This window comes from Chrysochloris asiatica, unplaced genomic scaffold (assembly GCF_000296735.1).
Source record: "Chrysochloris asiatica unplaced genomic scaffold, ChrAsi1.0 scaffold00254, whole genome shotgun sequence".
Taxonomy (NCBI): Eukaryota; Metazoa; Chordata; class Mammalia; order Afrosoricida; family Chrysochloridae; genus Chrysochloris; species Chrysochloris asiatica.
In genome coordinates this window covers 1,044,990-1,069,532 of record NW_006408772.1, presented here as the reverse complement: position 1 = coordinate 1,069,532, position 24,543 = coordinate 1,044,990, and the positions used below count along the sequence as shown (strand labels likewise).

The 24,543-nt window shown below is 36.8% G+C and overlaps 1 protein-coding gene across 2 annotated transcripts in view; it reads right to left on the bottom strand.

Annotated features, from left to right (window-relative positions):
• Positions 1-804: 804 nt before the first annotated feature.
• YTHDC1 (YTH domain containing 1) overlaps positions 805-24,543 on the bottom strand; it is a 46,069-nt gene continuing 22,330 nt past the window's right edge. The window contains exons 5-17 of one of the 2 annotated variants that reach the window (XM_006873760.1): positions 20,907-20,996; positions 20,396-20,449; positions 19,773-19,867; positions 18,552-18,660; positions 18,275-18,392; positions 11,595-11,679; positions 9,887-10,053; positions 7,353-7,435; positions 6,113-6,149; positions 5,976-6,015; positions 5,805-5,867; positions 3,850-3,984; positions 805-1,816 (exon numbers count right to left, since the gene is read on the bottom strand). In XM_006873760.1, coding sequence (XP_006873822.1) covers positions 1,592-1,816; positions 3,850-3,984; positions 5,805-5,867; positions 5,976-6,015; positions 6,113-6,149; positions 7,353-7,435; positions 9,887-10,053; positions 11,595-11,679; positions 18,275-18,392; positions 18,552-18,660; positions 19,773-19,867; positions 20,396-20,449; positions 20,907-20,996 — 1,301 coding nt within the window. In that variant the 3' untranslated portion in view covers positions 805-1,591. The remainder of the gene's footprint in view (positions 1,817-3,849; positions 3,985-5,804; positions 5,868-5,975; positions 6,016-6,112; positions 6,150-7,352; positions 7,436-9,886; positions 10,054-11,594; positions 11,680-18,274; positions 18,393-18,551; positions 18,661-19,772; positions 19,868-20,395; positions 20,450-20,906; positions 20,997-24,543) is intronic. The other variant, XM_006873761.1, reaches the window with a different exon arrangement.

Below are 24,543 nucleotides of genomic sequence, written 5' to 3'. Positions count from 1 at the left end.
GTTCCTTACCCAATCCCACAAATATCAATTACAAGTAAAATGATTTGGTGCCAAATGCAATTGTCAATTAAGACACTACGAAAACATACAATACAGGGACAAGTGGTCATTCAGATACTGCTTACATATTCATATTCATATGTACACATTCAACTTTATAATGGTCATAATTTCAGATATCTCAAGAAAATGAAATAAAACTTTTCATGAAATGTTTACTTGTGTGACATTACTTTTACGCTATAGTCTACCAGTATTGTGAGGGATTGACAGTTAACTTTTAAAATTGGAAACGGACTATATCAAAGATTATTTTTTCAGTTTCCAAGTAAAATACAAAAAATATATAAAGTAGTTCACTTAAAGATGAAAATCAAGACAGACAACCTAAAAATCAACAAAAAAGTCCTATGATAAAATTAGCCCCCAAATACAATGAAACAAAAGCTTATTCAAAATACCAAGGTAATTAAATTGTATACCATCAATTTTTACATTAAAAATACAAACATAAACTCAGTATCACTGATGCTCATTGCTTTAGGGGAAAAACGATATGGGATTTTGAAAATTTTTAACAAAAAAAAATTCACTGAGTTCCAGTGTAGCAATATACAATAAGTCCTGGACTGATGGCTGCTACACTGGTAGTTCAAACACATCAGCCAACTCCCACAAACCCTATACTTGGTTGCTCTGAGTTGACATGGTTGCTTTGAGTCAGAATCAACTTGATCCTTGGCAACAATAAAGTCTACCAAACAAACTTGTAATCAGGGAAAAAAAAAAAACAACAGAAAAGTGTCAATCTTTACCAATTTATTTTATACAAAACAGTAGCAATGTAGAATATGGGAATCTTCTGCTGCCACACACGCAAGTTGTGAACATTCCAAGCCAATGTATACAGTTTGGAGGGGAAGGCTAAACAATAGCATCAACCATGCTACCGAACATAAGAATTTTTTATTTTTCAAAAAGGTTAAGAATTAGATAGCAATGTCTTCTTAATATTGCTCTCATCATTGAAGACTGAAGAAAAATAAAAATTGACGTTATAAGTTTTAAAAACGGAGCAAGGGAGAAACCAAAAGGCTGCTACAACACTGCCATAGAGTCAAACCATCATACTTCAATATTTGCATACTTAATAGCAGCATTATTTTACTGAACCGTGTGCAACTACATGTAGAAACACATCAAAGCAAAAGGTCATGGCAGTTATCAATCAAGATCCAAAAGAAAGAAAACAAACAATAACCCTAGGTGAACACACTATAAGTAGATGAACATTTACGAAGAATGAATCAATATCTACATACTTGGACTGTTCCATTCTGCCCCAGTAAGTGTCAACTCCATTGTCAACTGTGCATTTTTGGCGAATTTGAGAATTTTCCAGTTCTTATTATACTGCATGCTTGGAACAAAGAGGGTCATAATAAATCCTTCTACACAATGAACTTTAAGTAGACAGTTGAAAATAAATTTACTACTTGTAAACACACACCAAAAAAAAAACCAAAAAAACAAAAACAAAAAAACAAGATTTTGTTTTATCTTTAAACAATCAATTGCTTTGAAAAGCACATTATCTTCGATATCGACCTCTCTCTCCTCGGTCTCTGTCCCGATCACATAATCGCTCTCTTTCTCTTTCTCTGTCTCGTCCTCTCTCTCGCTCTCTGTCTCTTCTGTTATCTCTGGGACGGTCTCGTTCTCGCTCCCGATCCCTTTCACGAGGTCTACTTCTCCGGCCACTTACGACCGCTTGTGTACGACGTAGGAAATCATCCACCCTCATATCATAATCATGCTATAAAAGGGAAGAAATAAGTTTAGCATGTATAAAAAGTCAGTTTAATTGCCTATACCATAGTTATTTGACAGGGAAGAAATTTTAGAGCAATGAAGTTATTCACAGAATGTAATTCTGGCATTGCTTACAAAAAAGATTTTGGTATCTTTAGTAATCAGGCATTAATAAAAGTAGTCAAATTTCATTAAAAAAAAAAAAAAAACTTCAGTCATGGGGTTCCTTGTTTAGTGATTTTCCCACCTAATCCTTTGAATAAGATTAATGCATTTATGCTTTTCTGCAATAGGCAACCCAACTTTTTCTTTCCTTCAACTTCTACAGACTAACCTAGACCAAGTCTGCCCTCTTATGGTGAAATTACGATATTTTATGTTCCACATTTTCTTTCAAATTACACTACTGTTATTATAACTTATGGAAATGTCAAAAAAAAAGCCCACTTTATTTTAGTAACAATGCCAAGTCCATCCCACAGAGAACAAACAATGCACAAAAGACAAAAGGAGTTAAAGAAGGGTAAGAAGAGCAATTGACTACACTAAGAGGAAGGGAAAACTGGGCCCTGCTAAGCTTGATACCCTTTCTCTAGTTAGTTTTCTATCCTTAGTTCTCACATCACTTGCTGAATTTGCTCCTTTTCAAATCAGCTTAAATAAATTCATAGCACTTGGAAGACTACAAATTGTGGTTTTTAATTAGTTCAGAAGAAAGGCTTGGTGACACACTTCTAATAAAAATGCAGGTCTACTCTGAACATGTAGGCCGCTATCAGGTGAGTCAATTCTGATTTATTATGACCCCATACAACAGCAGTAGTGAGGTTGGCCCAGGATCGGACATTGTTTCATTCTGTTCTGCATGAGGTCACTATGAGTCGGTTCCGACTCGATGGCACCTGACAACAACAACATAACAGTGAAACTGTGCTACTCCATAGGATTTCTAATGGAAGTAGATCAAAAGACCTTTATTCCTAGGCATCTATGGGTGAATTTGAACTACCAATCTTTTGATTAGCATGCTAATCAACTACAACACCCAGTGATTCCAATTGTTATTGTTTAAGTGCACTGAGTACCAACTCATAGTGATATTATGTAACCTTTCCAAGACCAGGAAGCCACATCTTTCTCCAGCTCAGTGACTGGTACACTTAAAATGTCAACCTGTGGATAGCAGTTCAGTGCTTATCCTACAGAGCCAAGAGTCCCACTTGTTGCTGTTAAGTGCCACTGAATCCATTCTGACTCATGGCAACCTTACACAAAACAGACGGAAACACTGCTCAGTCCAGTCCTATGCCATCTGCAAAATTGTTACATTTGAGCCATTGCTGCAGTCACTGTGCCAATAATCCATCTTGTTGGGTAATATATGTTGTTGTAAAGTGCTGTCAAGTCAGTTCTGACTCATAATAGCCCTATATAGCATTTCTTGAGTGGCTTGTGGGTTTGAACAACCAACCATGTGGTTAAAACCAACCTTGTGGTCCAGTGCATTATCCTGCAGTGACATATCAGGGTGTGGTTGTTTTTGTTAAGTGCCATCAAGCCAGTTCCAACCAACCTTGGAGTCGAGTATGTATCCTGCAGCGCCACACAAGAACTCCAGGGTACTACATACCATGACATTACCTATGAACTACTACTTATATATAGGTGTTACTTAAACATGAACAGGAAGTTTGTGATTTGAACATTGTAAAGAATACAGTCTATCTAAATACACCTGATGTGGGGTTATAAGATATGTACTGATAATCACAAGGTCAGCATTTCAAAACTTCTAGCTACTCCTCAGAAACTCTATACATAGTTGGAACTGACAACAGCACCTAACAACCATAAATACTCCAAAGAGGCACTATCAGCCAGCCATTCTAAATATAAACAAGTTGTAAATTTTCCAAAACAGTTTGCAATAAGAATATGAAATGGTCCACCACTCATCATAATCGGGTATTTCCCATTTTTAAATTCCCTAGAGAAATCTGGGTAGTTCCCTCACACCTTTGCTTTCCATGTACTTACTACTCGTTTATCTCTGTATCTTGCTTCATGCGGTACTGGATGATGTCCTGAGTAAGGGGGATGGGCTTGAGGAGGTGGTGCATGATGCTGATAGTACGGATGATGTGGTGGTTGTTCCATTCCAGGATAAGGAGGCTTATTATTTAAAAAAAATAAAAAATAAATAAAAAGGAACCACTTCTATAAGAATCTACCAACTGTTTGTGTAAACAAATCATTCTTGTAATATTCCCACCCAAAACACCCCCTAAACAAGTATGTTAATCTGAACTAACCAGTCACTTTGATGACCTTAAAATTATTCCAATACCCTATTTATTTGATTGCTGAAAGTATAATGTAACAAACTCTCTAATTTCCATGCTTTTACAGTTTAGCATGCTTACGTTTTAAATACCAATAGAAATACCAAACACAAAGTGCTTATAATGATCTAAACACTTCACATCTCATTTAATTCTCAGAGCAAATCCATGAGTTAAGTATTATTTCTAGTTTGTTGGTTTTGTGCTGTTGAGCAGATTCCAAACTCACAGCGACCCTGTAGTTTCTAAGGCTGTAAATCTTTATTGGAGCAGAAAACCTCATTTTTCTCCTGAGGAGCAGCTGATCTTGCTTGGTTGTTGTTGAGTGCCATCAAGTCGACTACGACCCATAGTGACCCTGAACAGGGTTTCCAAATAGCGGTTGGTGAGTTTGGACTGCCAACTTTGCAGTTCAAATGGCTTTGCAGTCTGGAACATTAACGCACAGCGCCACACCAGGACTCCAAGTAACTTGCTTAAGGCCATACTATTAGTAAAGGGGTGGACTCAGGAAGGAGACATGCTATGATCTTCATCAACATGCACAAATCTATTCTTTATATAAAAGGGAACAAGGTATTCTGTAGCATAAATACTGGACTACGAACCACAAAGTCAGTGGTTCGAGTCCACCACCTGCACCACAGGAGAAAGATGAGACTATCTGCTCCCGCAAAATATTTATAGCATCAGAAACTCTATGCAGGGTAGCTGTGAGTTTGGAACCTGCTTGATAGGACTTAACAGGCTTTCAAAAACAAAAAGTTAATAAAGTTTCAAATGTCATTAAAAAATGGATAAAGAATCAAAGGTTACAAAATGTCAAGACAGCATATTAAATTTCTATTCTGTAGGTTTTACAGAATCTAAAGAAAGCTTATGCTATATGCTGTAACACTAAACTATATAACCTTAAGTGAAATAAGAATCAGATAAATATGCCACACTAAAGACAGCATAAAAAGAAACACTAAAAGAGTTAACACTTCAGCCATCAACAATTCTTTAAAATATACTCTAAGAGCATTCAGTTTTCTTAAAGAAATGATATGCCAATAATAATAAACACAGGAGGGACTAAATTAATTGCTTGATAAGCTGAAGAATACACACCCATTAAATTTGGGGGGGGGGGGAAGAAGAATATATACAAACTACTATATTAGCTTGTGGACTCCTGGAATGGCGCTGTAGAATCAGTACTGGACTGCAAACCCTAAGGTCGGCAGTTCAAACCCATCAGCTGCTCCTTGGAAACCCTATACAGGGTTGCTAAGAGTCAGAATCCACTCAACAGCACTTAACAGCAGAAGTTTGTAATAACCAATACAGTTATACTCATCAAATCTTTATTATATCATTACAAGGAGTCCTGGTGTAGTGGTTCAAGGTAAGCACTCAACCTCAAGGGCGGTAGTTCAAACTCACCAGCCGCTCCTCAGAAACACTATATAAGCTCACTATGAGTTACAGCTGACTCCACGGCACATAGCAACAATGACATAACATTACAAATAAACATTTTCTTTAATCTTTCATATGTATTTTCAAATCTCTTAACAGATTAACTGCACTAATCATATAACAAGAACCCAAAACATTAGGAACTGCAAATCAAGTTAAATAACTTGCAAAAATTAGAATACAAACCATTCCTTGCCATGGTGGTGGTGGTCCCATGTTATGAAATTCCCTCACATAATCATTGTAGGACTAAAATGAAAGATGATAATATCATTATAAATACAAATCATCCCAGAACAACAAAATAAACTAGTTCCTGATTTTATCTACATGAAATCTATAAAAGGAAATGCTTACCCCATTTAAAAACACATCTCGGCGAACTCCTGAAAATCGTCTGTTGGGAATAAGATTTGTGAAACTAAATTCAGGTAATAAATAAACTAGTTCCAAGAATGTTAATTCAAAACTATGCAAGAGTGAACCCAACTTACCTGTCTACTTCCTGGTATCGTGGATCCTTTAAATACCCTGTTCAAACAGCAAGCATTTTAGTATATCAAATACATAAATTTTTTATGATGGCATTATAATTTAACCTTCCTTACCACTCACAATTCAACTCTTTCCACGAAATATGTACTTTTAAGTGATGCTACTGTATTATTCCATTTTCAATTTTCTTCTCAGTTTACATGAAAATCTATGAAATACCTAAATAACGTCACACCACAGAATTATAAACTGCTAGGCTTTGGTGTGTTTCTTCATTCCCCTAATATACCTTGATAGGAAATGTCTTCGTTCTGCACCATAGGGTTGAGTAAGCACAGAGGAACTACTTAAAAAACACTGTAATAGGATTACTAAAATACCTTGAGTAAGTATATACAGGCCTTGCTAATCAACTATAGTTAGTTTTTAATAATGCAAATCAGAGGGACACAAAATTGTAAAAGTGATATATGTATTTTAAATGAATCTCAGAGATAAGAGAAATATTCTCATCTCCCCTTATATTGGGGTAAGGACTCAGTAAATTAAAAACAGGCGAGTAGTCATTATTTCTTAGGAAAAATTAATTTCATTCTAGGACACCCTTTAGTTTGAAAAAGAATGAAGTTTATCAAGCCACTTGCATATTGTTAACACTCAAAACCATCAATTTTCAACCTTTAGTTTTTTAAGTGTACAACTGTGTTTTAAATATTATCTTTCCTGTATTTTGCCAGTAAAGCATAGGATAAGTGAAAAGTTGCCTTTTATATTACAAACAAAATACTTTCCTCTTGAAAAACATGAAGTTAAAAAACCATATGGCATAACTTTAATTTCCAATTAAAACTATGTATCACAGGAAATTACAAAACGAAGTCTGAGTGCCACTGAGTCAGTTCTGACTCATAGCGACCCTGTATAGGGTTTCCAAGGATCAGCTGGAAATTTGAACCACAGACCCTTACGGTCCAGATAAAATTATTAGCTTTCCCCAAATTCATTTAATCTTTAAATACACGTGCAGGCTTTTCATTTTTTACAATCATTATAATTTAGCTAATTCAGGTAATTATACTGACAGCTATCACAGAGTAGGGAGGAACTATTAATGAGATTTCCTAAAGGTTATGTAGTCATGTCTTAAAAGTTTCTCACTTTTAAAGATTTAGAAGTAAAATTGAAGTGTATGTATTTTTAAAAATAAGTCAAATATCTGCAGGAGTATAAAATATTAACCTGGTCTCTGGTGAAACTCAGGGGGATAGTCAATCCTTGGTTTCTTTCTGCTGTTATGAATATCATAATCTTCTGGTCGACGCCTACACAAATTAGACACATTAGAAATTAAACCAAAAACACAAGGGAGAACAAATAGCAAAGCAAGAGTTTCTGACAGAAACAAGTACAAAGAAAGCGCATTGCTTCCTTTTAAATGTCTTAAATTTTGGTGAAATAAAGTCTTAAAATTCCTAAAAGCGAATTCCTCCAAATTACTACAAACTAAAATGTAAATATACTGCTTGAAGCAGTATTTACTCTCCACACTCATGCTATGATGAGACAAGACACTAGGAAAAGCAACTTGCTCAAAACATGCAAATTACATTTTAGTATCGTAAACAAAGGTAGCTAAGCCAACTTCAAACTAAAGTATCCAGTTTAACAAAACTTTCTAAAATAATGAATCATTAAAGTGAAATGGGGAAAAAAACCTACCATCTTTATACAATAAGTAACTAAAACCTACATATATATTTAAACTTAACTAGTCATTTTCAAGTAACTAAACAAAATAAAATCCTTAAAATTTTTTGCTTTTCACAAAATTACTTTTCACATTACCATACAGAAAATTTGAGTTATTAAAGCAAATTTACAAGAAAGTTTTTAAAATCTTAGTACTTAAACTAATTTGTACAGTTAGTAACACTTAAGAATTAAGTAATTTTTTCCCTCAAAGACAGTGACTATAAGTTAAACTGGCTTTTATAAATTAGCAAATAATAGGATCAGAGTCTTAACAGTTCATAAAACTAGTTCCAAGTGTATTCTTAAAAGGTGAAATTTCACTGTCTACAGAATGTCGCTCTTTACTGTCTTCTATGGCTGTTTTATGACAGCATTATATACACTTCATTCTACTTAGTACTTCATAAAGAGCTAAACAAAAATTTTTCTTGATAATAAATACCTTTTTACCTTTAATGTTAGATAAAACCTAAGGTAACCTGACATCACTAATTTTTCAGCTAGTTTTCATTAATACAAGTTAAACTTGTTTTATTTAGTCAAACAACAAAGTTAATAAAATAAACCCAAGCCCCCCAACAGAATAATAGCAATTGCATTAATAAATAAGACTAAGAAAATTAAAAGCTGGTTTAAAAAACAAACATACCGCTTTCTTGTAGTTTGGGAAGTGCATATACGACCGGTATAAAACATGATAGTAACAGTTCATACAGTAGTCCAACTACTGACTTTAAGCTGTAAGCCACATACATAAATGGAGGCCCTGGCAGGCTTGAGAGAAGGTGTAGTGGTGTAATAAGTATAGTTTGCAGTCCATTGCAAAACTGAGGTAAAAACTTCACTTGTATATACTGTATTGCACTGGAAACCTCTTATCTTAAAACTTCAAAAGACATCTTGGTGCTCCGTCCTTTTAGGCCAAAAATAAGGGGACTCTGCCAGGTTTCCTCCTACCTACTCCAGTGTCCTTTTTAAGATCAAAGAAATGGGGACTCTTGTTGGATTATCTGTACCTACCACAGGATGTTTCCACCAAAAGGAAACTTAACCAAAGGTTTCATCCCATCAACCACACTTCCAACAGTCTGTAGTAGAATATTTTAGATTTAGCTGTATGCAAATCTATACAGGGAAGGTGATGGGTAGGAGAGCTTAAATCAGTCCTTTGCAAAGACTTCTCCAATTCTGTAACAAGTTAAACCCCCTTTTCCTGGAAAATGATGTTTCGTTCATAAAGTAGTGATCAATAACCATGGCGATCCTCTAATAAACACTTTTAAGTCCACAGGTACTGCCAGCATCTGGAAAAGTTGTAAACAGACACAGCAACAGCCCTTCTTTTTGGTTTGTTGCCGGGTCTCCCAAGGCCACTTGATCCCCTTTGGAAAGAACCTAGTTTTCAGAAGCTCAGCAAGATGTGTGAATTCAGTGGGTACATGTTAGAGAATATCTGGCAATGGGGTTAACACATCACGGTGGTAAAATTTGAAACAGTCCCAATAATGCTCCTCTTGAATATCAAAATAATTTAAATATTTTATCCTCTAAATGAGGCGTCATCTTCTGAAAAATTATTAGTGATCCTTTATAAAGTCCCATATCTGATAAGGCTTATCCAGAGACATACCTGAAAGAAAAGGCTTTTTACAAAATATTAACAATTTTTGCAAATAAAGACTTCCTCTTTCTCTTCCTTTCATATCCTATTCTTAGTAACAAATGCCTACCTCATTTCAATTATATACATTGTATTATCAGATTACTATCTAAACTGGCTATCGCTCTTTAGCAAATACTTTTTTCTGCATTAAGGAAAGATTCCCATTTCCTCTTGAAAAATGACAGAGACCAAGGTGACCATGTGAAATCCTCAATGAAGCCACAAACTAGTCCATGCAGCTTGATTTGAGGATTTTCTCTTTCTTCTTTACCGCAGGACAAACTTTTGACGAATCACATTCCTCCATCATGTTATTCTGATACATGTGCCTATTATCAGTCCAAAGAACGTTTCTAACCTTCCCACATCCCGGACTGGTTCTCGACGGGATGGACGTCCTCTTGATCGGGGCTGAGAATGCATTCTTCTCTTGTGACGCATTTTATGAATGACCTGATACAAGTCAATACTTTCATCGGGGGGAAATAGAAGACAAAGCTGGGTTCCACATTCAAGTTCAATTTCCTGAAATACGAAAGTAGCAGTTTAGTTGACAATAGGAGGACTTAGAGAAAGACTTGCATTTTCCTGATGCAACTGACTTGGAGGCTTCCTTCTCATGATTAAGGATCAAATGGGATTCCATTTATAAATCTTCCCAATTTATGAAAATTTTCTAAAGTGCTTCAAAAGGTGAAGGTATAGAATCTCCAGTTATATACATAAATGCAAATGCTTATAATTCTGACTGTGACAATCACTCTCTGTACAGGATTATTTCTTTGTACAAAATACAAAAATACTAAGTCAAAGTCATCCACACTAATACAATAGAAAACATTATAAATTAATGTTCATGAAAATACTTTTATGTGGCATCTAATTTGCAAGGATCAAGATCTTAATTCATCAAAAACTGAAATACAAATTGTATTAGCTGACACAAATATTAATTATATAATGATAAAAGTGTATGTAAACTTCAGTTCAACAATTGTTGCTGTTAAGTGCCTTTCAAGACAATTCACACTCATAGTGACCCTATATAGACAGGGTTTCTGAGGAGAAGCTAGTAGGTTTGAAATGCCAACCTGTGGTTCACAGTCCAGTGCTGATCAACAACACCCTGCTGTCGCTGTTGTTAAGTGCCGCTGGGTCGATTCTGACCCATAACGACTCTATATAGGGTCGCCTAGCAGCAGCTGGTAAACCAAAACCAACGACTTTGCAGTTCAAACTGCTTTGCAGTCTGGCATATTAACCCACACCACACCAGGACTCCCAGCACCACACTAGATGTCCTTTAATAATTATGTACTGCTGTACTGCACTGTGGGTTAAGGCACTGGACTGCAAAGTTTCTTTGAACCGTAGGGTTGGCAGTTCAAGATCATCAGCTGCTCCTCAGAAACTCTATACAGGCTCGCTATGGGTCGGAATCAACTCGATGGCACTTAACAACAACAAAAAAATAACTGAAATGCACAGTAACTACAAAGGCAGACTAACCTATGGTGAGCTTTTAAAAATTAGCTTCTACTTTTAACTATCAACATTTTCAATTATGACCAATGAAAACAAAATTACTGCTGTTGTGAATCATGTGTGCATAGAAACTACAGAGAGACAAGGTTTGGGTTTACTTTAAATGAATGCCTACTTTTGATTCAATTTGTAAACTTGAAAGTACATAATCTTTTCAAAAAGCTTCCTTTTATATAGAAAACCTCAAGGAAAAAACGGCATTTCTGAATGTATCCTACAAGGTGCTAAATTTCTTCAATAGTAACAATATCATAGTAAGCAATACAAAGCAAGCCAACGCTCTTAAAATTTCCCCTTCAATGGTATACAGAAACTACCATGGTAAAGCTACCTACATTTCAACGTTAGTGAAGGTCTGGTTAATCATTTATAGTCAGAGTAAACATGAGCTCAAAGTAAGAGCAATTTCCTTTCATCTTTTACATAAATTCTTTCAGAAATGGTTTTAATATGTCTTTCAATAAAGATCTCTACATGAATCAATTAAATGTTTTTAAAAGGAGCCAAATAAATTTACAAACCTGTCCATCACGTCCAATCTTGACTGGTTTATGTTCATTCCAAGGATTGGTGAGATGAGCTGACTTAGTGAAGGGTAGTTCACGCCTAAATATAAAATAGTATCACTTACTTTCTTCTGCAGAATCTCTGAAGGACCTTATACTACTTTCATAGTAGGTATCTGTGTCAACTGTATTTTAATGAAACTAAAATGTCAATCATCACTTCAGCGTGCTGGAGTTTGCTCCCAATAAAGAAACCCTATACAGACAGAATGGCTCTTAACACATTCTCCACAACATGATTTTAAAAATAAAAAAAAAGGGAGGTGGGGGGGCTATATAATACAATACAAAATAAAGCACAGGCTCTGGAAACAAGGCAATTCTGGGTTTAAAATCCCAGTTTGCTTTCTCTCTCAACTTCTTTGAGCCTGAGCTTCTTTTTCTTACACATAAAAAACAAAGAAATATCACCCATTGAGCTAATTGTTTTTAATTTTTAAATGGAATGATTTACATGTAAACACAGGCCTTTCTATATTTTAAAAACTGAAATTATTTTTAGAACAAGAAACTTAACTTTAATCTGTAGTAACAAATGAAAACATAAGGGCTCCCCCTAGTTAGTTGTGGAGTGGCACTATAAGAAAAAGCACTGCACGGACATCAAGGTTGGTTTGAACCACAAGGTTGGCGGATCTATACAGGGCTGCTATGAGTCAGAAACGACTCACGCTTCCTGGAAACCCTATCAGGGTCGCTATGAGTCAAAACTGAGTTGATGGCACTTAACAACAACATACTTAATTTAGGGGTTTCTCAGACTTAAGTTTTCTCTCACATTCAATAAAGCAGTATTTCCCATCACTCATGAGATGGTTCTTGAGTTGTACAAAACAAATTTTTTTTATAAATTTACATATCTTGTGTAAATTATACAGTATCATGGTGGTGGTATGCTGTGGAGTCAGTTCCTGCTCACAGCAACTCTGCACAGGATTTCTGAGGTTGTAAATCTTCACAAGAGTAGAAAGCCTCATCTTTCTCCCACATAACGGTTGGTAGTTTAGAACTGCTGACCTGAGGTTAGCAGCTCCACTCTCATAAACTATCAGTTTCATTATTTAAAATTTAAAATTTTAAAAGATAATCTATATTTGCATAGCTCGGAATTAACATGAAAAGCAAAGAGAACAAAGAAATAATTGTTGGTTGCCAAGGAATAATCAGAAACAGCATTTGACAGGATTTTATCTACAGGTATGCACCGCTAATGTAAGGAATTGTTAAGTGCTGTTGAGTCAATTCCGACCCATAGCAACCTGTATAGGGTTTCCAAGGAGCAGTTGATGAACTTGAACTACCAGCTTTGCAGTTCAAAGCAACTTTGTAGTCCAGCGCCTTAACCCACAGCACCAAACAAGTGCTATAAAATAGGGCGCTATATGATTTGGGCCTTGTGAGATCACATTTTTAGGATCCTAATATGGGAGTCTGTTTCCAGTTGTCCTTGTCACCACTGCCCAGCAGCTGCAGGCAGAGACCAGAGAAAAGAACAATGCAGCTGCAGTGCCTGAGAGCTATAGTTGGAACAAAGAGAAAGTGAGCCTGGAGGGCGAACAGAGCTCTCCTAGCCAATCTTCAAACCACTGTTCTGCCGCCTACTTAAGCACCAGGAGCAGGTCAGGTCAGGTCCCTCAAACCCAGCACCTACCTGCCCATAAAACAAAAATACACCCAGAGTCATGATCTCTGCCTCGCCCACCCATATTCCACCCATAGTCCAGTGCTACAAGTTTCTGGGTTCAGATCTATAAACCATTCTTAAGTGCCTCTGAGTCAATTTCAACTCATACAGGGTTTCTGAGGCTTCCGGAACAGAAAGCCTCACCTTTCTCCCAAGGAGCTGCTGCTGGCTTTGAACTGCTGATCTAGTGGTTACAGTCCAGTACTTACGCCAGTCACCACTTAGACCCTTAACACCCGTTTTTGTTGTTAAATGCCTTCAAGTTGGTTCCAAATCAGAGTACCCCTGGCATAGGGTTTCCAAGGACTCGCTGATAGGTTTGAACAACCAACCTTTCAATTAGCAATCCAATGCTTATCACACAGCACCATATGAGTACGCCTTAATACCATTAGGGGGAATTAATAAACAAAAGGAGTATTATATGGCCAGAACATACCTGTGATTGGACATTGCCCAGATGGTAATGATATAGGATAAGCACTGAATTGCAAATCAAAAAGTTGGTGGTTCAAATTCACCACTGCTTCTTGGAGCAATACGAGTGTGAACAGATGCGATCGCACTTAGCAAAAACAACACCTCTCTTATGTATAAAACAAGCAATGCCAACTAAATTAATAAACAACTGGTGTGGCACTGCGGGTTAATATGCTGGACTGCAAGGTTGGCAGTTGAAGCTCACCAGCCGCTCCTCCGTTATCCTATACAGGGTCCTATAAGTGGGAACTGACGTGAAGGTACTTAACAACAAACTTTAATTAAATACTGATTATAGTATGGTGCTACAGGATAAGCACTAGACTTGAAGGTTGGTCTAAATTTTGAAGTTGGTGTTTCAAACTCACCAACCACTCCTCAGAAACACTATACAAGGTTGCTATGCGTTGAAACCGACTCAACAGCATTCAACAACTGCAACTATACAAATAAGACTATTCATTCAAGGGACAAAGTTTAAAATGCAGCTCGTAACACTAACCATATCTCAAAGACACATACTTATTAAGGGGGTACGGACTTTTTTTTTTTTTTTTTTTTATGGGAAAGGTGATATCTACTTTGAAGGAAAGAGAAGTAATGTGGAAATGCTTCTTATAAGTGGCATAAAGAATACACTTGAAAGAAAAGTGAGAAGTCAGAGGTTAAGGCAAGTTTGGTTTGGAATTCTGAAAATGTAAAATGGAGAAAGAAAGATAAAATTAAGTAATATAATAAAAGTAGGCAAGCTATTCTAAAACTTTACATGTATTTTCTTTAATTATTAAATTCTCAGAATTCATAATTTTATAAAATAAGAAATCATATCTAATGGTAGTGTGGTTTGAGGTGGTTGTTATTGTCATGTGCCGTGGAGTCGGTTCCGACTCATAGAAACTCTGCAGCACAGGGTTTCCTCCGAAACTATAAATCTTTACAGGAGCAGAATGCCTCATCTCCCTCCCCAGGAACAGCTGTCTCTGGTAGCTTTGCTTCAAATCAAACTTGTCTTACCTCTGACTTCACACTTTTCTTCCAAGTATATTCTTTTGTTGTTGTTGTTATTAGGTGCCATCAAGTCAGTACCAACCCATAGCGACCTTATGCACAGCAGAACGAACCATTGCCAGATCCTGGGCCAATCTCACTATCGTTGCCACGCTTGAGTCCATCGATGCTGTCACTTGGCCAATCCATCTCGTTGGAAAGTGTATTCTATATGCCACTTATAAAAAGCATTTCCTAATTCTCTTTCCCTCAAAGTAGATGTTACCTTTCTCATTTAAAAAAAGTCTATACCACCCCCTTAATAAATAAAGTTGGAACTGACTCCACAACACATAACAAGGCTACCCAGAGCTCCTTTTTGAGGTGGTAATGATATGGATAAGGAGCTCTGGTAGCGTAGTGGTTATGAATCGGGCTGCTAACCTCAAGGTCAGCAATTGGAAACTACCAGCGGTTCCACGGGAGAAAGATGAGGCTTTCTGCTCCCATAAAGATTTACAGCCTCGGAAACCCCGTACAGGGTTGCTATGAGTCAGAACCGATTCCACAGCACTTAACAACGTGGTACTGCAGGTTAGTGCACTGGACTGCAAGGCTGGGTTGAACAAGCTCAGAAGTTCAAGCTCACCAACCACTCCTTGGAAACGCTATACAGGGTCACTAGAGTCAAAACTGACTCAACCAGACTTAACTACAACGTTCCACCCTTGGACTTCTTGTGTGGTGCTGGAAGATCTGCACTGGACTGTGAATTACAAGGTTGGCAGTTCAAACCAACCAGCTGCTCCTCAGAAACCCTATATAGGAGGTTCACTATGAGTTGGAACTGACTCGACAGCACATAACAATATGAAATTTAAAGAAAATGGAATTTATGAAGTTTCTTTGAATGTGTATAGGTAGGAATTGCTAAAAAGTTTGAATTCTTTGTTTACTACATATCAAGAGTGGGTCAACGGAATATATATACATGAGTTATGTGTATATATATAATGTGTGTGTGTATATATGTATGGAGTCCTGGAGTGGTTAATGTGCCAGACTGCAAAGCCATTTGAACTGCAAGGATGGTGGTTCAAGCTCACCAGCTGCTCCTCAGAAACCCTATACTGGGTCTCTATGGGTTGGAATCAACTTGACGGCACTTCACAACAAGATATATATATATGCACGTGTATAGACAAAGACATAGAGAGACAGATACGTAATTAAGTGTTGTCAAGCTGGTTCAAACCCTGTATAGGGTTTCCGACAAATGGCTGGTAAGCTTAAACCGCCAAACTTGTGGTTCAAATTAACTTTGCAGTCCAGCACATTAATCCATAATACCACACCAGGCCTTCACAAGTTATATTTGTGTGTGTATCTATGTTGCTGTCTTAAGTGCTGTTGAGTCAGTTCTGACTCATAGTGACCCTATAGGGTTTTCAAGCAGCAGCTTTTGAGCTTGAACAACCAACCTTGCAGTGCAGCTCATTAGCCCACAGTGCCATACAAGGGCTCTCTTTGTCTGTCTGTCTCCCTCTATATACACACACATACACACATTTCCCTTTCTGGGTATCAGAGTTAGGAAGACTATCACTGAGTAACTAACCCACTGCCATCAAATCAGTTCTAACCCACAGCCACCTACAGGCCAGAGTAGAAGTGCTCCTTTCAATTTCTGACAATGAGGACTGGCTAGTGGGTTTGAACCATCAACCTTGCAGTTAGCAGTCTTATGCTTACTTAACACACTGTGCCATCTGGGCGCCTTCACTGGGTGACTACTGTTAAGTGCCATCGAGTGTGCATTGCTGTTGTTGTTAGGTTCCACTGAGTGGGTACAGACTCACAGTCATCTTATGCACAACAGAACGAAACACTGCCTGATCCTGGACCAACCTCACTATTTTTGCCAGGCTTGAGCCCACTGATGCTGCCACTTTGCCAATCCATTTCATTGGGGGTCTTTCTCTTTTTATTTGACCTTACCAAACATGATATCCTCCTCCAGGGACTGGTCCCTCCTGAAAATATGTCCGAGGTATCAGAGACGAAGTTTGGCCATCCTGGCCGCCAAGGAGCACTTCTTCCAACATGGATCTGGTGGTTCTTTTGGCAGTCCATAGCACTTTCAATATTTTCCTCCAACACCATTAACTCAAAAGCATCAATTCTTCTAAAGTTCCTTATTTACTGTCTACCTTTCGAATGCATGTGAGGTTACTGAAAATACCATGGCTTGATAGAGCGTGCATAGCAACCCTGAATAGGGTTTCCAAGGAGAGGTTGGTGGGTTAGAAATGATCACCCTGTGGTTGGCAGTTTAACGTTTATCCTATAGCACCACACCAGAGACTCCCTAAAGCTAAAGTAAATCTATACCAAAAGTTAGAAGGTATTAAGAGACAGTTAACATTCCTTCGTATTTTAATGCATTTTAACTGCACCTCAAGGCCGTTCAGCAGCTCAAACTCAACAGCCACTCCTTGAAAATTCTATACAGGATGGCTATGAGTTGAAACCAATTTGACGGCGCTTTCCAACAACAACCTTGATTTGGACTCCTGTTATGCACTGTAGGCTAAGCACTGAACTGTTAACCACAAGGTTGGCTGTGGCAGTTCAAACCTACCACTGCTCTTCTGCTCTTCAGAAACCCTATACAGGGTCATTAATAAACAACTTGACAACACTCAACAACAAGAAGTCTGAAAAGTCAAGATCAAGGCTACTATTTTGACATGATTCAGAATTCTTCAGGCAAAGGTTACACACACAGGAACACTGTTTTTCAGAAGTATATAGATAGACATCTGGAGGAATTGTCAGGAAGCAATGGTTTCACATTTTGATTTTTTGTTTCATAGAAGTCTCTATGACTGCTGAGGAAAGGAGACTGGGATAGGTCTCTTGTGGTACAATAGTAAATAATTGTTATCAGGACTCACTGTGTGGATTGGAAATGTAAAGGTAGTCATTGTGTAACAAAAGGAGGGGAGTGATTGACTTTGCAGTCCAGGAGCGGAGGTCCCTGGGACCATCAAGGAGAAGAGCGGAGTGCGGGACCCTACCCAGAGAAACAGTGACACTGGTGATGGAGGCAGAGACGATGACATGGAGAGATGGAGCAGCTAGACCCAGAAAGGGACATGGACTGTATGCTGATGACTTGGGGGGGGCAGGCTTGCAGAGTATACCCTTTGGTTGGTTGTTGATGCATAGAGGGGATTGTAACCACAACAATGAAACAATGTACGATAGGGTGAATGTAAAGCTAATGTTCTCCCATGTAAACTATCACACAATTCACAATAAAAAATTTTTTTAAAAAAATCTCTATGACTTAGTAACAATACTTGATTATGCTTTTTATTCTTTTATTATCTCCTTCATAAAGAAATATGGTTTCACATCCCACCTACACATATCCAAATCCTCCTCCTATGGATTCTGAATATGAAAATGTATAATTTACCTGCAAATCCAGTCAATTTTAAAGACTCCTCCCAGCATTTTAGCATTCATTCCTGCTGGAAGCACCCAATGTATAGGAGATCCACCATGATGTGATTCTGAAGAAAGTCTTGCAAACCCTAAGAGAATCAAATCATGTTATCAATATGATGTTTTCATATATCAAATTATTAAATCCTAAATGCTGATTCTGAAATCTTATTAAAATCTATTCTTAAATCACAACACACAGATTTGAATATGCAATTGCTTTAAATCAAAATTAGTTTCATTCTTACCCTGAAATTTTCCACTCTCTCTTACAGAAAATATCAAGATAACACTCCTTGCAGATCTGAATGCAGCATTTAATTTTTTCTCATTTACAGGCAGCGTGGACCACACACCCTATAAAAATGCAAAGATCATAAAACTTGTATCTTCAAATTACATTGGCAAAACAGCAAGGCATTGATTTTGGTGCATTTAAACTCATAAAAAGTTCAGGAGGCTTTTTCACCAGCCTGAACAATCATTAATAAAACTAGTAAACCCATTACAAGTGTCAACCCTTCTGGGTTAGAATTCTGTATAATAAGTCTAAATCTGTATTTGTAAATCTAAAAAAATTTCTCAAGATTCTAATATCTAAGTTCAAAATTTTTATTCATCTAAAAATTGTCTGACTAAAAAAGTCTGTGTTTTTTACCTCTTCATGTACTCATGGAATATATTTATTACTTTCTGAAACCTTTTAATAAAATTTTCTTTTATAGAAAATAAGAATGGAAAGTTATGGCAAAACTCTCATTCAGTTAAAAACAACCTGCAGCTTCAAATTTTTCATTCATGTAACCTTCTTGTTCATACTATTTAATTACTTCCAGTGTGGTGCTATGAAGTAAGGCACTGGGCCACAATGTAGGTCTGAACCGTAAGATCAGTGGCTCAAGTTCACCAGCCACTGCTTGGAAACCCTATATAAGGTCTGGAACCAACTCAATGGCATTTAACAACCCATTTCAACTACACAAGAGAGTAAGAAAACATTAGCTAGGAGCCCAGTGTGATGCTATAGGATAAGCACTACACTACTAACCAAAAGGTCAGAAGTTCCTAGAAGTAGGGACGTTGAGTGGAAACCAACTCAACAGCACACCAGCTAAGCTTAGTATATTATATTGCCTATAAAGTTTTATAGGCTATCCTTAGCCTAAGTTAGAAATACAGAATATAAATATCCTGTTGTTGTTATGTGCTGTGAAGTCGGTTCCGACTCATAGCAACCTATACAGGGTTTTCCAAGGCTGTAAATCTTTACAAGAGCAGATAGCCTCATCTTTCTCCCGCGGAACAGCTGGTAGTTTTGAACTGCTGACCGTGAGATTAGCAGCCCGATTCATAAACACTACGTTACCAGAGGTCCTTATAAATATTTTACATTACTTAAAATACTTAGCCTAACTTTCCATTATAACTTTTTAGGATCAGGTTAATCTTAACAGAACTGATGCTAATACCTTAGCTTTGGCAAGGGACACATTCTCATGGTTGTTACTCTTTATGAGGAAAAATCTTGCATCCTGAAGAATATATTTGAGTTTACTGGTTTGATCTGGAAAAAAGAAACCCAAACTGATTAACTATAGGTCATTATCACACAACTGTACCATCTGAAATCTGCCCTCCACAACCCAGCCCAAAATTTTAAAAAATTTTAAAACAATCACCCAGTCAAAACTAAGCCACACCACATAAAAATGCAAAGCTAAGAAAAGATACCAGCACTTTGCAAGACTGTAAATCTAATTTAGTGATGTTCCAATATATTAGTTCAACAATTAACTATGAAAATATCTGCAAGTTTTATATATTTCATTACAGTTCTTAAGATTTATAATAAACTATTATGCTGTAAAAAGTATTTACATTGTACCTGAATTATTCTGAAATGTCTACAGTTCTAAAAACCAAGTGGATGTGGAGCTCCCTGTGTAAGATTGTGTAATGAAGTTTCTTTTCTCATTAATGTAATATATTGGAACATCACTACATTAAAACCAACTACTAATGGAGAACCAATAAGGCAAAATAATGACTTTATGCAGCATGCAATGAAAACAATTTCAAATTTAAATGATACCTTTTCGGACAGCACGAACGGAAGATGATAATTTCTCATGCTTCTTTTCTGAACCTGTATTTAGCCAAAGTACATTTGTTCAGATTGAGCTTTAATAGAGGTAAGACAAAATTTCTACAGTCTTGTCACATATAATTCTCATTCAAAACAAATTATTCTTCCTGGCGCACCCACACACACAATAAAATACTTCTCAATGTGTACGAGTGTTTTGCTTTTTGAGTTGTTTGGATATACATTATTTTTTTAAATATATGTATTTGAACAGTTTCCCACTCAGAAAACTAGTCACTGAATCATCATCTTCCAAGGAAAAAAATAAAAGTGAAAATTCCACTTAAGCAGTAACAGAACAGGATTAAAATAAGAAAAAGCTTAGTTTCCTCTAGAATCTCTACATTGAACATGCCAAAAATCAATACTAATGGACATCAACAAGTTCACACTAACTATAGCTTTCACAGCAGATCACACAAGTCAGTCAGATATGATAACAAAATTAATACAATACCTGCATATGACTCTGATGCAGAGCTTCCACTTCTATCAAATACAATTGGAGATATGCCTCGAGCTCTCTTCCTTTCCTTCTTTTTCTCATCTAAAAGCAATCCAAATGAGTTTTTTTTTTTTAAAACACAAAAAATACAGGTACTCAAACCATTATGTGTCTGTTTTATTGTATAGCCATTATTAATCATTGCTTATCATTCTCTTGGCCCCTAAATTTCCTAAGAATGTGTTCCATTTCTAAGACAGTGTTCAAAAATTAAGAAAAATTTGGTGTTTCTTACTCCAATTTCACTCAAATAAAAATACACGCTAGTAACTGAAATAACGCACCCGTTGCCATCAAGTCAATTCCAACACATGGTGAACCACATAATGTGTCAAACTAGAACTACGCTCCAAAAAGTTTCAAAAGCTCAATTTTCAGGAGCAGGTCACCAGGTCTTTCTTCCACAGTCATTTTGGCTAGACTCTGGCCCCAAACTCCAACATTTTCATTAGCAGCCCAGAGTATTAACCATTTTACACCACCCAGAGATTCTGTATATACAGTGAAACTTGTGAGCGTCAGAATTACCTACAGATTACCTTGTTTTCTTGGGCCTGACAAATTTTCCACCTTTGACAGTGTGTAGACTAACCACTTTTCTATCACGCTTGAGTTATTTGAGTTTCCTTCTCTGGAAGGTTTCCACTTAACACAGGTTATGGCTTTCACAGGGTTTACGACATAAAAGTAACGGGTAAGGATTAAGTTTTCCAAGAAAAAAAGTATCTGCAATGTAATTACTAATAGTCTTTAAATAAATTTGTTGGTTCCCTTTTATACATCAGCAGCACTACTGTGCTTGTTTTTAAATTATGCCATCATTCCTCATCACATTACAACAGCTCCAAATTACATTCTATGTTAACTTCTACACTGGGCTTTAAAAATATGTGAACCCTAGGGCATTTCAAGTGGCAAAAATATACTAAGTGACTCCCCTTCAAGTTGCCAATGCTTTCTTTTGCCAATTCAATTTGATTCTTCGCAACCATTTCTTTCCTGTTACTATTTTCAAATTATATTTAGAAACTTCCCCCAAAATTTTAATGAGTGTATGTATTTCCATAAGAACACAAAAAATCTTCATTAAATAGGTTTGGATTATCTATTCTATAAGCACTATTTCAAAGATTTGGCACTTTTTAAGTATGTGTGTATTTAAAAAGGAATGAATGAGGTACTCTACCTCTGGTTACTGCTATTTTAAGCATAGTATGGTACGTGATCTTTGTCTTTCACTTGGGAGAAAAAAATGACCATGAAAGGAGAAAATATACATACATTTTTATAAGATAAAAGCTGAAAAAGAATAATCATGCTAATATTCTGGTGTGGTACTATGTATGGGTTAATGTGCTAGACTGCAAAATCGGTTTGAACTACAAGATTGGTGGTTCAACCTCACCAGCTGCTCCTTGGAAAACATATACAAGGTGGTCACTATGGGTCAGAACCGACTTGTCAGCACATAACAACTACTACATAGTGACAGCTAAATCTAGTTTTAGAGTCTTGGTGTGGAGATACAGGAAAAGCGATAGACTGCTAACAGTAAAGTTTGGCAGATCAAACTAACCAATCGCTACTCAGAAACCATATACAGGGTCACTCTCGGAAACCCTGTGCAAGGGTCACTATGAGTCGGAACCGATTCCACGGCACATAACAACAACAACAGCAAATGAGTTGGAAAAGGAGCTCTGGTAGCATAGTAGTTACAAATCGGGCTGCTAATCTCCCAGTCAGCAGTTTGAACCTATCAGCTGTTCCGCAGGAGAAAGATGAGGCTTTCTGCTGCTGTAAAGATTTACAGCCTTGGAAACCCTGTACCGGATCACTGAGTCAGAACAGACTCCTGGCACATAAAAACAACAACATGAGCTGGAAATGACTTAACAGCACACAACAATAAATCTAGTTTTAAATGAATTATCACCCACAATCTTCATATCAAGGTCAGAATACACACAATTATTTCATTTATAGACAAAGTGGCTTTAGCTAAAATGGGTGGTTAGACAACTTGGCCAGAGTCACAAAGTTCCTGGGTGACAGACTCTAGCTTTAAATTCAAGTCCTTTTACTTCATTCCTCCTATAATTTATTAATAATTGCATCTCAATATGCATGTACTTGGTATGATAACTAAAGTCTTCAATATGGACTATACCTCAACATAAAGAAAATAAAAATGCTCACAACTGAGCCAATACACAACATCATGATAACAGGTTTTAGACTGAAGTTGTCAAGAATTTCATTTTACTTTTCAAATGACATACTGCACTAGCAATTTACTAAATAAAGGACTGATGATTACAAGTAGTAGCAGCAACCAACATCATAGACACCTGAATTGGTCTTTTTCAATTCTGAATGAAAAATTAAATTTGGGCAAATTTTTGCTTAATGTGTACACCAAAACGGTTGAATCCAAATAAACTGCAGACAAGACTGGAGCTTTAAACTGTAATTTTAAACATGAGGAATTAAGATCCTGAAGCACTGTTTCGAAGAACTGTAACATGAAACCTAGAATGATCATAAAGACAAAAGTACAATCAAAGCAATGATTATCAAGAGATGGAAGTGGTCCAGTGAAAGTAGTAGGTGACCAACCTGGTCAAAAGCAAAGGTCATGGCAAGAGTTTCTTGGAATGCTCAAGGCATTTTACTTGCCAACTTTTTGAAGGGTCAAAGGAATGTTAGCATCTGATTATAAGTTTGTTCTGAGAATGTCAGCCAGGATCTTTGGCAGGAAGTTGCCCCGGGAAATCTTCAGAGTGTCCACCTCCACCATAACAATGCTCCCGTTCAACCCTATCAGTAAACAACGGCAATTTTTTAAGAGTTCCTATGGAAACTCATTAGGCATCCACCCACTTATAGTCCTAATTTGGCTCCAGTTGTCATTTTTGTTTCCTAATTTTTGTCAGTTCTAACCGCAAGGTTGGCAGTTCAAACCCACCAGCCACTCTTCAGAAGTCCTACAAATGGTCACTAAGGGTCAGAAGTGACTGACAGCACTTAACAACTACTTGAAATGTCTTTAAAGAACACCCATTTTTCTTCAGTAATAATGTCAAAAACATTGCAATGATAATAATAAACTTCTTGCTGTTTAAAAAGAATACTTTCTGGTTCAAAATACCAAAGAATCACCAAAGTAATGTAGGAAACACAACAGGAGTAGAAGAACCTGCCAATTTTACATAATGTTAAACCTAGCATATACAAGAAAAATCATCACCCTTGTTTTTTTACATCCGCAGCTCTAAGTTTCTCTATCTCCTTTTGCCCCACCTATTACTCTGATGTCAAAGAAATAAAGTTTTATCAAACACCAAAGTGTTCTTTTACAGGAGATCTCTAAGCATTCTGAGCGAAAGTTGTATCTAGAAAATTCATGACAAACTAAACTGTGACCTGTTACACTTAATAACTGACATCTCCTAAGCAGATTTATAACACCTTAATTTAGAGATCATGTAAATAACAGATTTGATACATTAAACACTAAAGACCAAAGACCAGAAGAGTTGTGGGATGACATCAAGAACAACATACGTGAAGAGAGCAAAAAGTCATT